Source organism: Fukomys damarensis, unplaced genomic scaffold (genome assembly GCF_012274545.1).
Source record: "Fukomys damarensis isolate Sample0158 unplaced genomic scaffold, DMR_v1.0_HiC HiC_scaffold_13, whole genome shotgun sequence".
In the NCBI taxonomy this organism is placed as follows: Eukaryota; Metazoa; Chordata; class Mammalia; order Rodentia; family Bathyergidae; genus Fukomys; species Fukomys damarensis.
The window spans coordinates 28,516,596-28,534,145 of NW_022900925.1; the positions used below are offsets into that span (position 1 = coordinate 28,516,596).

Consider the following 17,550-nt stretch of genomic DNA (forward strand, 5'->3'; position numbering starts at 1 on the left):
TTTTTTTTTTTTTTTTTTTGGTACCGGAGATTGAACTCTGGACCTTGTGATTGTGAGTTAGGTGGCAGAACCACTGAGCTAAATCCCCAGCCCGAAGAAGTCTTGGATGTCAAGTATGAGCCCTGAAGTTTCCCTCCTTACACCCTGGCGGCACTAAGGAGGCTTGTATTAGTTTCATCTCACAATTTTGGGAAACTGAGGTTCAGAAAGGCTAACATAGCAGAGCTAATGCAGGAAGTGGCCAGATGGACTCTGGAGCCCAGAAATTGTCTGCAGTTTCCCCCCATGGAGGCCGACAGATCTGGAGAGCCCAGAGCGTGGGACATTCTTGAGGTCATGTAAGCAACGGAGGCCAGGGAGGGCAGGCAGAGGCCCAGGAATCCCTGAATATGAACCCCAGGGAGACCAGGGTTCTTGCCAGCAAGGACAAGACCTGGCCTAGGGTTGTCATCCAAGACTTAAGCCTGGGCGGGGTCAGAGAGGTGGATGGTGGCACCCGGGCCAGTGTACAGGCACTGCTCCTGTGCCACGCCCGTCCAGCCCTGCCTGCCTCTCTGGGGCTGAGCTGAGCTCCTCAGGGGTTTTCCCCTGGGTCTGAGCAGCTGGACCTCAGGGCAGGACCTCAGGGCAGGTCCTTTGAGCTCTGTGTCACCAGTGACTTGTTTGAAAGACTTATTTCAGCAAAACACACATTGACATTGATCCTTCTCAAAACACACCTCCAGCCCTTCAGATACACGTAACCCATCCTTCTTGCCACTTTCTGGAAGTCCTCTTTCACAGGTGTCTTCGTGAGGTGTGATCAAAACACAGTGAGGGCTGCTGCCGAATGCCATAATACAGAAAGGCAGGCTTGTAGCGTGTCCTCATCCAACTTATTTGCTGGATTTGGCCCTGTGGATTTCTGGCTCTTCCCCAGAGTCAAAATAACCGTGAAAGGTGAACATTCTGAACATTGAGACAGCCAGCAAGGTGCAACTGAAGACAGCGATGAAAGAGGGCTCCAGAACTGCTTCACAAAGTGGCAAGAATGCGGGAACAAGTGGGTGCGAAGTGAAGGGGTGTGTTTTGGGGACATTAATAGCAACGTGTCTTTACTGGGTTTTTAAAAATTTTAGGCATTCGCTTTATCTTCGCCACCTCTTCTAGGGGAGAACCTGCTGCACTTTGTCCCATAGAGCGCCTGGATTTTGGTGAAGTCTGCAGATCCTCTGAGCCTGCACTTCCTTATTTGCCTGAGGGAACTAATGGCATTTGAGCCCCACCTCCAGGGGGAGCTGGGTGGCTCTGGGGAAGCGCGTCAAGGGCAGGGCTGAGGGTTTTACATGGGCTTCAGCCAGAGGGGCCCTGGGTCTTGACTTGGTTCCCAAGCTGGGAAGTGATAAAAAGAGACACCCTGCGCTGGCTGCCAGGATGGCTTGCCTCAGGCCTGTTCCTGGGCAGCCTGGTTCGTGGAAGACACTTAGAGAGGTTCTTACCCACCGGCACTGGCAGGATGGGGCAGGAGGGGCCTGCACACCTGGGGCAGGGCCGCTGCTTGCTTGCAGCCTCTGCAGAAGCTCTGGACGCCTCCAAGTGTATTTTTAATCCTTGTAACAGGATCCCCAGGGCTCTTCCTGCCCCCGGGGCCTCTTTTCCAGCCCTGCTGCTGCTCTGGCAGTCCCAGTGCCAGCCCCCGCTGGGCTGCACCTCCTGCCTGTCCCTAGTCCTTGGCCTCCAGGATATGATCCTCAGATCTTTAGATGAAGTTCTCCTTGGGCACAGTGATGTGTGCCTGTCACCCAGCACTTTGAGGGGCTGAGGCAGGAGGATCAATAATCCAAGTCCTGCCTAGGCAACTTAGCAAGGCTTGACTCAAAATAAAAAACAGAAAAAGGGCCAGGGATGTAGCTCAGGCTAGGCTACGGGTTCTATCCGCAGTACCACCACCACCACCAAAAAAAAAAAAAAAAAAAAAAAAAAAAAAAAAAAAAAAAAAAAAAAAAAAAAAAAAAAAAAAAAAAAAAAACAAAAAACCCCAAACAACAACAACAAAAAAAACGTTCTTTACCTTTAACTAGGGAATTGTTGCTGTTACCAAAGTCCCCGGACTGTTTGACTAATGAGAGATAAAACTCTTTCAAAATACAGGGCTCGGGGTGTGGTAGGAAGAGTGCTGTTGGAGTCAAACAGTGTCCAGCCACTGGGTGTCTGACGTCTCCGCCCCCCCCAGGCCAGCGCTGGTGGGCTTGGCCTTCACTGGAGCCTGTGTCAGGCCAAGGGGAGGCCAGTGTCACCCTTGGCATGGACTCGGGCTTTCCCGATGGAGGACCTGTGGCCTTGGGCTCTGTTTCCAGCCCTGACATGTGACTATCACTGTGTTGTTCAACTCCAGATTCAAGGTCAGGGTCAGCTGCCGTTATCTGCTGGAATGGGAGAAGCAGGAAAGTGAGAGGGAGTGTCAGAATATGTTGAGCCAGCTACTTAGAGAAAGGAAGCGTCTTTTTTTCTTTTTTCTGTAGAAATTTCCAGCATGCTCAGTTTGGTCACGTCTATCATTTTTTATTTATTTATTTTTATTCTTTGAGACAGGGTCTCATTCTACGCTGACCTTGAGCTCACTGTGTAACCCAGACTGGCCTCGAATTCATGGACATCCTTCTGCCTCAGCCTCCCAAGTGCTGGGATTACAGGATTTTAATATTAGAACCTCGGCTGTGCCAGTTACCAGGGCTGTGGTCTTGCACAAATCACCTAATTGCTGTGTGCCACAGTGTCCTTTTCTGTAAAAGCAGGGAGATTCCTAACTCATAGCTTTGCTCTTACCTTGCTTTAAATAAATTAATAAGTGCAGGGCATTGGCACCATACCTGCACACAGTAAGTGCATCACAGCTGCTACCTACCCTTCTCATTTCTGAGCCCCAGCATTTCATGTGAACACAGATGTAGGAGCCTCAGATACTGATGCGACGTGTGTGTGTGTGTGTGCGTGTATGTGTGTGTTGCTGGGGACTGAATCCAGGAGCTTCGCACTGAGCGACATCCCCAACCCCTTTATTATTGTTATTATTTTAAATTTTGAGGCAGAGTATCGCTACTTTGTGAGATTGCTCTAATTTCCCTTCGTGACTCATTTCCCTTTGTTTCTGGAGGTGTCTGGGAACCAAGCAAGTCTGAACTGGCTTATCCCAGGGACGGATTGATGCGCAGTTGGGGTTCTTCACCCCTGGGGCCTGGCTCATCCCTCTCCAGTGCTTGTCAGTCCAGCCTAGGGTGGCCGGATGACGCCTGGGCCCTGATTTCTGCTCCCTGACTTCCTGTGGCCGATAAAGAGTGTCCCAGGCTTCCTTCCGGGTTGGCAGGGCCTCTGGAGAAGCGTTCCAGACTCAGGCCCGTCTCTCTAAGGGGGCCCCCTTCTCCTGCATCTTTCTTTCTTTGGGATTCGGTCTGGTGTTCCTCTGTGCAGTGGGAGGGCTGTTCCCCGGGGCCAAACCTGCCATCATGGAAGCCGCTGTCCCAGTGTGAACGGCCCACCTGCCTGTTTGGGGCTCAGTTCCAGTGGCTGTAACATGGCTGTAACTGAGTGCATTCACCGTCACACGAGCTGGCATTTAGTGCGGTCCAGGGCACCAACGCCCGCGCCGTTCACTTCAGAGGCGCCAGAGAGAGATTCGGGATGGTTCCGGGCATGGGGCTGGGCCAGGGCCTGTCACGCTTGTTTGTTTCCTCCACAGAACAAGCTAAGGCAGAAGCTAAGTGTCATGTATGGTCAAATCAATGGGGCTTCCCGAGCGCTGGAGGACGTGCGAGCCAGGAAGCAGGGCGTACAGGTGAGTGGCGCTGCCCCGCCCGGCACCTCCTTGGCCTGCGGACAAGCAGGACAGATGAGGCCCAGACCCGGACAAAGCTGAGTGTGCTCGAGAGCGTCCGAGTTAAATGGTATCCTGGCAAAGCGTGAGGAAGGCTGGGTGCCCCAGGAAGATTCCTTGCAGACTCAAATTGAAGGCCACCTGTAAACCCAACATTGTGGGGTGTGGCGGTGCACTTGGGAAGCTGAGGCAGGAAGATCGCCATGGGTGCAAAGCCAGCTACACGGCAAGACCCTGACTCAAAAAAACAAAAACAGTAATGTAGAAAGATGATTATAAAAACTAGGAAGCAAAAGTTGATACCTGCTAGGGTTGCATCTAGCTAGGAAAAGGAAATACAGTCATTTCCTAAGGCTGCTGTGAGAAGTTGCCACACAGAACTTTACTTTCCTACAGTTCTGGAGCCCAGAAGTCTGCAGTCAGGGTGTCCGTAGGGCCCACACCCTCCGATGCCTCTAGTCGGGGACCCTGCCTGCCCCTACCAGCTTCTGGGGACCCAGGCGTTCCTTGGCCTGTGGCTACCTTGTATGGGTCTGTGTCTCTATCTCTGAGTGGCCAGGTCCCCTCCCTCTGGGGCTTTTGATAAGGACGCTTGTCCTCGGATCCAGGGCCCACCTGGCCGACCCGGGAGGTCTCATCTGAAGAGCCTTCATAATTACCTGTGCAGAGACCCTGTTCTAACTGAGGTCGTGTTCGCAGGGATGTGGACCTGTCTTTGGCAGGACAGCATAACCACCGCAGGAAGTGTAGGAAAACACTGGATGAAAGTATTATTCTAGGGTAACAACAGAGTTTGTTTTGTTTTTTTGTTTTGTTTTGTTTTTTTTGTAGTTTAGGCTGGCCTTGAACTCCCAGTGATCCTCCTGCCTCAGCCTCTCAAGTGCTGGGATTACAGGTGTGCGCCACCAAGCCTGGCTTCCAAATTTTTTTATAACACTTTACTGCCTTTGACAGAAAGAAGCTTGGATTTTTAAACATCCTTAGCTGGGGTGTCTGTTTCAGCTGTGGCTGTGTCAGGGATGCCAGCTGAGTTAGGTGCTAGCCTAACTCTGGTCAGATGGGAGGATCCTGAGTCTGTTTTCCCATCTGCACAGTGGGGCCACTGCTCTTTTCTGAAGGGGGTTGTGGGGCTGAACGAGCAGGGTGGGTGAACAGGTTATTGGTTAAACTGCTGCAAACAAAAGTGACCCTGAGCCGAGGATTGAGATAAGTTGGCAGCGTGCCTGTCTTGGAGGTACAAGGTCCTGAGTTCTGAACTGAGAGGCTGCAGCCGGGTGGGAGTTGACTGTGCTCATGGTGACAGTCACACAGCCTGGCAGGATGGCTGTGCTCCCCTCGGCCATTCAGGGGTCCAGGGTCCTTCCCTTTTCTCTCATTCTTCTGCTCCATGGGGCGATGTCCTTGGCTCTTTGGTTGAAGCTGGGTGTTTGATGTGGTTTTGTTTTGTTTTGTTTTGGGTGCCAGGGATTGAACTCAGGACCTTGCACTTGCGAGGCAGGTGTGGTGCCACTGAGCTACATCCCCTGGAAGCCGGGTGTTTGGGGAAATCTCGGCCCTGGTGCACGAGAACTCACCACAAGGCGAATGTACCAGGGGGTGGGAGAAAGAGGCAGAAGAGTCGGATTGCATAGAATGCAGTGTCAGGGCCTCAGGGACAGAAGCCCGTCGTGAGTGGCAGCAAAGCCAGAGGGTACCACGGCCCAAGCCAGGAGAAGGGATTTAGCGGGATGGAAGTGGCCCGTGGCCAACTGGCGTCTACCTGGCCTTTCTCAAAATCTGTCAGCGTGTCCAAGCATCAGTGGCCTGGCCGGCTTAGCGACTGTCTGTCCTGTAGGGCCCGGGCTGTGTGCCAGTCACGTGGGAGGTGGATTATCGGTTACAGCCAAGATGGCAGCAGCCACGTCAAGCTGGGTTTCTACACAGGCTCACTGTAGCATCCCTGCTGTAGTCTGTGAAAAGGGAGGTAGGGAGCGAAACAACTCATTGCCTTCCTTCCTTTAATTTTTAATTTTTTCCCAGTACTGAGGATTGAACCCAGGGCCTTCTCACTGAGCTACGTCCCTATCCCTTTTGAAGTTTCATTTTGAGACAGGTCCTCACTAAATCGTTGAGTTGCCCAGGCTGGGCTAGAACTCTTGATCTTCCTGCCTCAGCCTCCTGGAAGGCTGGGGGTACAGGTGTGCGCACCTGTACAAGTGATGGTGTGGCACATAATCACTTCCGGCTGTGCCTCTTCATCAGAATTTGCTTAGCCATATCCCAAAGCCTCCCCGCACAGGGATTTGGGAAATGCTCTCTTGACAGCTTTTATACCCAGCTGGAGCTCCAAGGAGAGGCTTGCACTGTAGTCCAGCCTGGGCTACACAGTGAGTCCAAGGCCAGCCCAAACCTCATAGCAAGACCCGTTCCAAAAAAACAAAACTGCCCTCCCCTAATAAAATAAAATAAAATAAAATACTTGCTTAGGAACTGCCTGTAGTTTAAGAAATGAAGTGTCCCGGGTGGGTGTGGTGGTGCATGTCTGTAACCCCAGCATGCTGGGAGGTGATGTAGGAGGATCACAAGTTCAAGCCCAGCCCTGGCAATTTAGTGACTTGTTTCAAAAGAAACAGTAATAAAAGGTCTGGGGTTGTATGTGGCTCGGTGCAATCTCAAGCAGCACGAGGGGAAAAGGAATGAAATGTCCTTGGACATTCTCTCCCGTTCCTCCCTCGTCATGTCCGTCTTGTCTTCCCCACCTCAGAAGCAGCTGCTATCTGAATCCATTCTGTGTGTGGCTGTATACTTCTGTTGCATATGTGTGCATTGCTTAGTAATCAGCACCTCAGTCTGTTTGTTTTTAAGCTTCCTGTAAAGCTTCCTCTGAAAGTTGTTTTTCTCTCATGGAGATTTATGCATGCACAGGTCCACCAGATTAATGATGTTTCATAACTATTAATATTTCATTCTATGGGTCGTTCTCCATCTCTGTGTGAATCTCCTGTTGATAGATGTCTAGGTTGCTTTTGACTTTTGCTTTTTTAAACAGTGCTGCTTATGCCGGGTGTGGTGATGCACGCCCATAATTCCAATACTCAGGAGGCTGAGGCAGGAGGATCACCAGAAGTCCGAGGCCAGCCTGGGCTACATAGTGAGTTCAAGGCCAGCCTGAACTACATACAGAGACCCTGTCTCAAAAACCAAAACAGGGCCAGGGATTTAGCCCAGTGGTTCCACTGCTTGCCTCTCAAGCACAAGGTCCTGAGTTTGATCCCCGGTACCAAACCAAACCAAACAGAAAACCCCCCAAAAACCAAACAAAAGTCCAGTGCCTCTTGTGAACATTCTGAGTGTGTCTCTAGGCAGGTCTGAGAGGGTGGGAATCTCTGGGGTGGGGGACAGGGCACCTCCACACCCGTTCAGTAGGTATTACAAACTCAGGCCAAAGTGGCCACGCAGTCCACAGGAGCCCTCCTGCTTGTTCCTAGGATGCCGCAGGCAGGAAGATGGAGCAGCTGAAACAGGAGTACATGGAAATGAAGGCTCTCATCGACTCCTCGGAGATCAACGCGTTGCGCAAGATAAAGGAAGAGGAGAAGCGAGTCAGTGCCAAGTTGGACACCATTTACCAAATTCTGCTCAAGAAGAGGAATGAGATCCAGACCCTGAAAGAAGAGATCGACCTCAACCTGGCCAAGGGCGATGAGTTTGAGTTTCTGGAGGTGGGTATTGAGGGGGACGTTGCTGAAGACCCTGCTGCCCTTTCAGAGTTGGGGCTAGAGGAGGTTGTCAGGAGCAGCCCTGAGGAGCCAGGTGTGGGGGCGTGTGACGAATCCCAGCCTTTTGGGAGGCTGATGCAGGAGGATCACTGCAAGTTCTGCTCCAGCTTGAGCTACATAGTGAGTTCAAAGTCAGCCTGAACTATATAGCGAGACCCTGTCTCAAAAAAAAAAAAAAAAAAAGTGTCCCTGAGATGCACACTGTATTTCTGTGCTGTGCAACTGTTGGGTCCCGGCTTAGGGGCTCAGTGAGCCCTGGTCCAGGGTCTGGATGTGGCTTCGTGGGTTGTGTGGCTGGGGTTTCACAAGGCGTCGAGCTGGGCGTTGGCCGGACCGCACTGGTTTTGGAGCTCAGGCCTGTCCTCAAGTTCACGTGGTTTTGGGCAGAACTCGTTTTCCTATGGTATAGGATCCAGGTTCTCGCTTTCTTGTGGGCTGTCAGCTGAGGTCTTCTGCCAGGGGCAGAATTTCTCCCTGTCTCTCTTTAGAGGGTTTTTACTTGATAAATCTGACCACTCAGGAAAATCACCCTGCATGGCTCACTCAGAATCACCTGATTTGGAGTCTTGGTTAGACCTGCAATATTCCTTCCGCATGGCTGTGTAATGTAAGCCACTTGAGGGTGTGATCCTTTGTTCCGTGCCACCCCACCTCAAGAGGAGGGTTATTCAGGGTGCATACACGGGAGGAGCAGGAATTTGGGGCCCTCCTAGGCTGTACCTGCTGCGAACCTCCACCCCTTCCTCCTGTTCTCCCTGTGTGAGCCCGGAAGTGCCCTTCTGAAGCACTGAGCCTGCTCTTCCTGACTTCCTGCCCCGAGCAGCCTGGCCTGCGGAGTCCTTGGTGCCCAGGCCTCTCCTTTGCCTGTGGCCTCGTCTCCCGCCAGCCCCTGCAGCCCCTGCCATGCCCTGTGCTCTAACCGCAGTGAGGTACGGTGGGCCTTGGTGGCAGGGCCACCTGCCCTCCTCCGCCCAGTGGATCATGTCCTGTGTCCAGGGCCAGCTCCCGCTGCCCCATCTTACTAGGGTCCCATCATCATGCCCCTTGTTCCAGAGCGTGTCGCACCGCCTTGGCCGTGGTGCTAATGACGTTTTGGATGTGCCCTTTTTCATTCCTTCATCGGAAGCCCATGTGTGGCACCCGCCCCTTCCTCATGAACCCCATGTGCCCCGTGCTTGGCACTCAGGGGCTGCCGCTGCCCCCAAAGGCCAGCCTCCCCGTACAGGGGGTGGAACCTCCTCCTCCCCTCTCCGCAATGCCTCCGATGCCCAGGCCGGATGCGTTGCATTCTGAAGCACAATTTCCTGGGCTCGCTGAGGAGGGATTCTGAGTACGGGCCTCTGCGTAGGACCGGGTCCCTGGGTCTCCGTGAGATGCTCCCTTCCTGTGGGACGAGCCTGGGTGCTGACCTGGGGGTGAGGGCCACTCCTCTCAGGAGGTGACAGGATCCCGTGTCCTTTGTCCCCCTAGCCACCCCTGGAGGGGAGGGAGGGGCCCTCAGTCCCAGCTGCTTCTGTGCCCCTCCGTGGCGGAGATGCTGGAAGGGCGCTTTAAGCCCTGGTGACCTCAGGGCTGAAACTTGAGCAGGTGCCCGTGGGCACTGGCAGCTCCTGTGGGTGGGTAAGGACGGAGCCGGGCCCTGGCTTCCCCGGAGCTGGCTGCCTTAATACCTCGCTTGTTCCAGAAAGCGTCAAAACTTCAGGGAGTCGCCACGAAGCCGGTGTACATCCCCAAGGTGGAGCTGGACCACGAGCTGATAAAAGGCGTCTACCAGGGCACCGTGGACCTCAAGATGGAGCTGAAGAAGGCCCTGAGGCAGCTGCAGGAGAAGAAGCCAGAGGAGTCCACCAGCTCCGGTGACGTCGGCGACTCCCCCTTTCCCTGGCAGAGCCTGAAGCTGGGGGTTTTCTGGGCATCTTGTGGGGCCCAAGGGGTGGGGCCTGCGTCCCCGAAAGATTTCTGGGTGCCACGATGGGCCTTTCTGTGTGGGGCCTTGAGGCCAGCCTGTGTGGGCTTCGGGTGCAAGTGGACTCGGGGTGGTCCACGTGTTTGGGGATCTGAGGACCTGGAAGTCCTCCTGACACCCCTTCCCTTCCTCCTATCCAGTCCATCGCCACATCTCCCTCTTTAAATTTCTGACTCTGCCCGCTGTCCCAGTGCAGCCACCACCTGCCTGCTGTCTGCTGCCATTGTCTGCAGCAGCTTCCTGAATGGTCCCTCTGCGTCAGCTCCTGTAGCCAAAGAGAGTCGTCAAGACGCCCGCCTCCCCTCAGGGCCTTGACATTGCTTTTAGATTATGGGCCATACCCTTGAACTGGGCTGCAGGCCAGGGCAGGTCCTGTCTAGCTCCCGGGCCTCCCTCATCTCTGTAATATGTCCCTCAGATATGCTAAGCTTTCTGCCACAGGGCCTTTGTACATGATCTCTGCTCACAAGGCTGGATTGAGCTCCACCACCTTCCCCAGTGTCTAACTCCTTGCCCACCCCCAGCTATGTGCTAGGCAGAGCAGAGGACCCGGAGCACCTTGTAGTACCTTGTTTCTGCCCCTAGCAAGTGACAAGGTGAGGGCAGGCTGGCAACTGTATATAAGCACTCTGCCTGGTGGCAGAGCTGGCTTCTGGGTGGCTGGAGCGGAGCCACACACTGAGCCCCACCTTCCTCCCAACACAGGTGACACCGGAGACTCCAGCTCCGACTCCACCCCCAAAGGCCCACAGCCCACCAAGAAGGCCCCACGTAAGTGGCCCTCCTTGTTCCCATGGCATCAGTGCGGCTGTGGCTGCCTGGGCTTTGGCTGGGACACTCTTGGAGTCCCTGTCCCTTCCATCCAGGTCACAGACCCCGCGGTGGGGGCTCCCCTCGGGCTGGAAGGAGGGAAGCTGGTCCACCTCTAAGGCGCCACTCTTCTCACCCAAGTGTGGTCCTGAGCAGAGCCCTGGCGGAGCTCGGTGGTGCTGGGACTTGGGCCCGGAGGCGCTTGTGCTCTGCACGGGTGTCTCGGCCTTCTTCAGGCTGGTCCCATCCCCCCAACTGGGACGTTGTAGAAAAATTAGTGCCCTGTCGCCCCCACTATGGACCCCCCCACCCGTGTGGGGGATCGATCTCAGGACCTTGCGTTTGCAAGACAGGCAGTGGAACCACTGAGCTAAATCCCCAGCCCATCAGGGACTTTTAATACCACACATGTGCAGGAGATCGGTTTCTATTAGTGTGTTTTTCTATATAAAAAGAGTAGATTTATTTCATCCTCCTAAACATTAATTTTTGCTCTTTTGGGGTGATGTTACCCACGTTCTTACAGGTTTCCCGGTAACACGGATGCTGCCAATTTGGGGCCCATATGTGGAGAATCACTTCCCACCAGGGACACACACTTTGGGTATTGTTTAACAACTGCCACGCCTGGTGTGGTGGCGCACGCTTGTAATCCCAGCACTTGGGAGGCTGAGGCAGGAGAATTGCCTTGATTTTGAGGCCAGCCTGGGCTACATAGTGAGTTCAAGGCCAGGATGAACTACATAGGGATACCCTGTCTCACAAAATCAAAAAAGAAAAGGAAAGGAAACTGACATAATTGACAAGATTTTTTTTTCTCTTTTGCCTCCCTTGTTTTTCTTTGCTTTTGTTTCTTTTCTTTTGCAAAGATACAGTTTATGTGCAGTAAGTGTGTGGTTAGTTGCATCGCAACGAACGATGCCAAATTTTTGGCCACTCCTTAGGAATCGCCTCCTCATTGGTGCCATTTCTGTCCCTGTTGATTCCTTCCGCCTGCCCAGGCTTTCTGTTTTTTTTGTCGTTGTTTTGTTTGTTTTTTGAGACAGGGTCTCACTATGTAGTTGAGACTGACCTGGAGCTCTCTATGTAGTCCAGGCTGGTCTCAGACTCACAGCGATCCTCCTGCCTCAGCCTCCCAAGTGCTGGGATGACAGGCGTGTGCCACCACTCCCAGCCAGGCTTTCTGTTTTTCAAATTCAGACATCCTAGCTCTGCTTGTAGGAGCCAGAACGGAGCCAGTGAATGTTACTAGGGGTACTTTGAAAATGTCATGGTGGTATGCTTTAAAATACCTGAATTTTGAAAACTTTCTTTTTCAGAAGCAAAGAAGACCAAGAAAGTTCGTAAGTTTACATTTTTGTTTCTTTTTCCTCTTGAGACTCATCCAAGGCTAGAGCTGAAAGCTGGTAGGAAGCCAGGCCTGGGCACACACACCTGCAATTCCAGGGCTCAGGGAGGCTGAGGCAGGAGCCCAGCTTGGACAACTTAACAAGCTAGTGAGACCCTGCCTCAAAATAAGTAATAAAGCACTGGGGATGTAGCTCTGTGCAAAGGCTCTAGATTCAATGCCCAGGACTGAAAACGAAGGAAAACAACCAAAGATAAACTGGCAGCAGCCGCTGAGGTATGTTATCGGGGTTCTGGGTGGCCCGAGTCAGGACTGTACTCTGCAAGGTGGGAGGGCTGGGGGTGTAGTTCGGTGGTAGAGCATTTGTGTAGCATGGGTGAGGCCCTGGGTTTGACACCCAGCGCCACTCAGTAATGAAAATCCCAGCAGTGGGGAAGTTGAGGCAGGAAGATCGCCATGAATCTGAGGCTGAGCTGGGCTGCTTAGCAAGGCCCTGTCCCAACCACAAACAGAATGTGTGGCTGTAGCCTCCTGCGGCCCGCACAGGCCGGCCGCTCGGTGTGTTTATGAGTGGCTCTTGACAGTCCGGCTTGGGAGGGAGGCGACACCGCCCTGTCCCTTCTGGCCCCAGGACCAGTCGTGTCTGTCTCTCCTTCCTCGCCTCCAGCTCCTCCCACGACCCCTGCAGCACCCAAGATGCCCATCTTTGGAGCCCCGGGACAGGCAGTGGATGTGAAAGCGACTGTCCCAGAGGGTGAGTTACTGTGGCTAAGGGTCAGCGGGGCTGCCTCGAGGTTGTCCCGGCAACCGCTGTTTCCTCTCACCACAGCAGCCAGTGCCATCGACTTTCAGTCTCTCAAGGCCAAGGTGCTCGAGAACTTCTTAGTCAAGTCCAGACCTGAGCTCCTGGAGTGTGAGTAGCCTGGGGTGGACAGGAAGAAGTGTGGGTGGATGGATGGAGAAAAGGAAAAAAAATAAAGGGGCCGGAGATTTAGCTCAGTGGTTGTGCTGCCTGCCTCTCAGGCGCAAGGTCCTGAGTTCGATCCCTGGTACCAAAATTAAATTAAATAAAAAAGCCAGGCGTGGTATCACTGGCCTGGAACCCCAGCATGGAGGCTGAGGCAGGAGGGTTGCTGTGAGTTTGAGGCCAGCCTGGGCTACATAGTGAGTTCAAGGCCAGCCTGTCTCAAAAAAAAAAAAAAAAAAACCCCAAAAAACCCCAAAAAACCCAAAAACTAAAAAACAAAAGTAAGAAGAATAAACAGTACCAGGTGCCACCAGATCTGAAAGGGAGCGAGCTTTGGGCCGCATGTGCCTGACCCCCGGGGGCGCTGTCTCCTCAGATTCCGTGAAAGTCGTCCTGGACTACAACACGGCCCACAACAGGGTGTGTCTGTCCGACAACTACTCGGTGGCCTCGGTGGCCGACGTGCCGCAGTACCACCGGCCGCACCCACAGCGCTTCACGCACTGCTCGCAGGTGCTGGGCCTGCACTCCTACAGGAAGGGCATCCACTACTGGGAGGTGGAGCTGCAGAAGGGCACCTTCTGCGGGGTGGGCGTCTGCTACAGCGCCATGGAGCGCCAGGGCCCCGAGAGCCGCCTGGGCCGCAACGCCGGGTCCTGGTGCGTGGAGTGGTTCAACAACAAGATCTCCGTGTGGCACAACAACGTGGAGAAGACGCTGCCGTCCACCAGGGCCACGCGGGTGGGCGTGCTCCTGAGCTGTGACCACGGCTTCCTCATCTTCTTCGCCGTGGCCGCCGACAAGATCCACCTGATGTATAAGTTCAAGGGGCTGAACTTCACCGACGCCCTGCACCCCGCCTTCTGGATGTTCTCCACGGGGGCCAGGCTCTCCCTCTGCCCCCTCAAGTAATTGTGGGGACGGGCGGGACTCCCCGGGAGCGCAGCCCTGAGGCGTCCGTGTCCGTGTCGCCCCCCGCAGGCGACTTCTCCCCTCCTCACTCTTGGGAGATCTCCAGGTTGCGGGGCAGCAGGTGTAAAGCCATCGTTGGCTTTTCCTCTGGGAGCAAGAAGATCGATACCTAGGTCCGGTTCCTCCTCAGGCTGCAAGTGTCTGCCCTTCGGCTCCCTGGGGTACCCTTCCGACCTTGGTGTTTGATGGCTCTCTTGATCGTTAAAGTTCCAGATTACTGGATTTTATTTTTTTTTAAAGAAGAGTCTCATTATGTAGTTCAGGCTGGCCTTGCATTTGAGGTGGTCCTCCTGCCTCAGCCTCCCGAATGTTGGCATTATAGGTGTACTCTGCCGTGCCTGGCAGAATCATTGAATTTCAGTGTATGTTTGACCTCTGCTGGTGCTGGGGATTGAACCCAGAGCCTCGTGCCTGTGAAATACGCGCCCTACCCCTGAGCTGTGCCACCAGTCTGAGCTTCCGCGGTTCCCAGACCCGCTTCCTGCATCTCTCCTTGCGTCGGGGCTCCCGTGCGAGGTTAGTCTCTGTGTGACGGGAGCTGGGGATAGCGAGGGACACCTGGACCCGTCTCCCGAAGAGGCGTGTCCTCTCCCTCCACTGGAAAATAGCTCTTCTCCCCTCCGAGCTGGTCCTTCTGTCACCAGGCCAGCGATTTAAAGATGTTCAGGTGAGCCGGGAATTTAAGCTTAGTGCTTCCGCTGCCTGCCTCGCAAGCACAAGGACCTGAGTTCGATCCCCGGTACAAGATGTTCAGGTGAATCTTTGTAGCTCAGGCTCTGCGATCTGAGTCGGGCTGTGTGGCCTTCGTTATGTGTCAAGGGCCTCCGGGTTCAGTTTGGATGGGACTTTCTGACTCTTCCAAAGGCCACGCGAGGCATCTTGCCGAAGATGAACCGGCTGCCACACAGACCCCGGCTCTGTACCTCCATCACCACGGTGCTGAGCCCAGGGCCCCCTGCCTCGGTGACCGCCCTCTGTGATCTCTTCCCCTTCCCGGGTGGTCACATTAGACCGACTGCTGTCCGTGCCACCGTGGCTGACACAGTCAGGCAGCCGGCTGTGCCGGATACCCTGAGTGTGCTGTTACTCAACCGTGTGTGGCTAAGCTCACACTATGGGTGAATGTCTGGGACCCAAAGGGCCTCCCAGGTGGCCCAGTGGGAGAGAGCAGTATTTCTGTTTATCCCTGGCCACAGGCCACAGACGTGGTACTGACCCCCTTGTGAGTATGAGGCTCGTTTCCGGCCCTGGTCCCTTCCGTGGTCTTCCTCACCCGAGCCGTTTCTGGATGTCACACAGACCAGGCTAGAGGGCAGGAAGACTTAAGGATGTGGGATGGAATGAACGAAAGAGGCCCAAACAAATGGCTATTTTCCCTGCGGCGTTTCATGCAGTCAAAATGAGCCAGGCCACTAGGGCAGGAGGGGATGGCTTGGTAGACTTTCCCCGCACCCCTTATAACCTATCGTGGTCAGGATGTTAAGTTCCCTCCCCAAAAGTGTGACGAATTTCACTTCTTGTGACATGAGTTCAGCTCTGGGATTTCTGGAGCATCTTAGGGTATGAGAAGAGGTCACGATTGGGAAATTAGGGACCCCGGACTTTCTCCTGTGGCCCCTGAGAATGTAGCACATCTTGGGCCTCGTGCTGGAATGCCAGGGCTCCGAGCCCGTGGGATTCCTGATAGATGTGTGATCCGTGTCCTCTCCCAGGAAGAATTTTCACTTCCTTGGGAGAGGAGGAACCTTGGTAGGGCAGACGTCCCTGCCATCCCTGAGCAGCTTTCTTCCTTTGCTTTGAAGAAGAAAAGTTCTTTGGTGGTGGATGCTTCTCTGGTCTCGCAGATGCCCAGAAGCATCTCCATGGATCTTGTGAAACAGAAGCCTTGCCTGAAAGCAGAGTCACTCGGGAGACAGCCGGGCTCGGGAGTCGCATGCCGGAGGTGTCCCAGGGTCCTGCTAGGGCTGTCTTCTGCGGACGGGGACCACAGAGAGGGCCCTTCGCTGGCAGCTGTGAAGCTCAGGACAGAGGAGCCTGTGGCCCTGTGCTGGGGAGAAAATCAAGTCCCCAAATCTGAGCTCTGGGCAGGGAGCTTTGCAGCTGCAGACGGAGGCCTATCATGGTCCAGCCTTGCCGCTCCAGGTCCAGGGTCCTGGGCGGCGGGAGCCTTTGCACCCGTGCGGCTTCTCATTTTTGCAGACTCAGGCAAGTGAGAAGGTAGAGGATGGCTCTTCCCCCGCTCTCCCCAGTGTCTTGTGGAGGTGCCTCTTACTGTGGGAGCAGAAAAACCCTGGTATCCGAAATCCCCGGAAGCAGGTACCGACACCGTCTTGGTCCCTCTGGCACGACAAGCGAAAGCCGAGGTGTCCAGTCTAGTATTCACGACACGACTGGCTGACCCGCTGTGCCTGTTGTAAACACTGTGTAGTTGCCAGCTAGAACTAATACTGATATCTCATTTTTTTTTGGTACCGGGGATTGAACTCGGGCCCTTGCGCTTGCGAGGCAGGTGCCGGAACCACTGAGCTAAATCCCTGGCCCCTGATATGTAATTTTTCTCCCTTATTTCCCTGCCCTCTATTGGTTTTAGTTAACCTGGGATATTTGAACTATTATTTCTTGAGCTTATTATTGTTATTATTATTTTAAGAATTGATTCTTTCAGGAGATAATCACGGCTGTGAGCAGGGCAGGGCTGGCCCTTGTGGCTCAGACACTTTAAAGTGCTGTCAGGTGTTGTCTTGATCACATTGCGTTGCAGTGGCGAGGGCTCCTGGATCCGGCAGATGAGGCGCCCAGCACCGAGGGCCGCTGCTCAGGAGCCCCTGCCTGCCAAGCCCCTGGTGGGCCCCGGTGTCCTGCTGTGTGGAGTGCTGTGGATAAAGACCTCTCAGGCTGAGAGGACTCTGGGCTCCACCTCGGGTCACAGCCTGGGGAGGACCAGGGAGCGAGGAAGCCCCAGCCCCAGGAAGAGGATCAGTCCACAGCAGTGGGAACGGAGGGCTCATGGTTCTCACTACTGTTGCATAGGTTTGAACCTCTCTGTGCTAAGAAGTAAAACGAGAGAAGGGTGCAGGCCAGCAGCAGGCCCTGTTCAGCGGGCCTTGTGTTTGTTTCGATAGGTGTAGGACTTGTAGGAGGTTGGAGATCAAGGTTGCTGTATATCACATAGCTGTGTCTGTCCCTGGTTCCTGGAGAGAGCGGCTCTGAGTCCTTGCTCTTGGAATTTCTGGGAGTCATAGGAGTGCCCGTTGTCCACGCGTCTTCCCCGCACCTCCCGGTAGGGCAGCAGACGGGAAGGCACAGGACCGGGCTGGCCGCGGGAAGACAGGGTGTCGCAGAGGGTTGGGGCTCTGAGCCGTCCTGAGCTCTGGGATGCAGGGGGGTGGGGGTGGAGCCCTGGCATCCAGCACTCGGCTGGCACCTCAGTCCGTCCATGTAGCCGGTTTTGCCGACCTGAAACTCCGATCCGGTGGTGGACGCAGAGGTCCCGAGGGCTTCCTGGCTGGTGAGCTCTGCTGGGCCCGGAGGGTGATTGCGGTCTCTGTGGGGACAGGGCAAGAAGCTCTGAGTTAGAAGCCCTGCAGACCTTGCCCTGTGTGCCCGCTTCTTTGGCTGGCTCTGATTTGTATCCTTTATAATAAAATCATAATTTGAAAAGTGAGTGCTTTCTTGCATTCTGTGATTTCCAGTGGACTGACCGAGGGTGTCACGGTAACCTGGATTTGTAGCCAGATCAGAAGTGTGGCTGCTGTATGACTCGGGTGGTCAGTGTCACACCTTCCTTGCAGGACAACGGCCAGCGCCAGAACAGGGACGGTGGGGCCTTCGTGGTCCAGTGAGTGCTGCACTGGCCAGCATGCGGTGACCCCTACAGGC

At 54.4% G+C, this 17,550-nt stretch overlaps 1 protein-coding gene across 1 annotated transcript in view; it reads left to right on the forward strand.

The window, feature by feature from the left end:
- The window catches only part of Trim25 (tripartite motif containing 25), an 18,298-nt gene extending 984 nt beyond the window's left edge, over window positions 1-17,314 (forward strand). Inside the window, 8 exon segments of the mRNA XM_033762963.1 lie at window positions 3,716-3,811; window positions 7,318-7,551; window positions 9,293-9,464; window positions 10,280-10,345; window positions 11,704-11,727; window positions 12,400-12,486; window positions 12,562-12,645; window positions 13,076-17,314. Of these exon segments, the coding sequence (XP_033618854.1) occupies window positions 3,716-3,811; window positions 7,318-7,551; window positions 9,293-9,464; window positions 10,280-10,345; window positions 11,704-11,727; window positions 12,400-12,486; window positions 12,562-12,645; window positions 13,076-13,611 (1,299 nt within the window). The 3' untranslated portion in view covers window positions 13,612-17,314.
- Window positions 17,315-17,550: the final 236 nt, after the last annotated feature.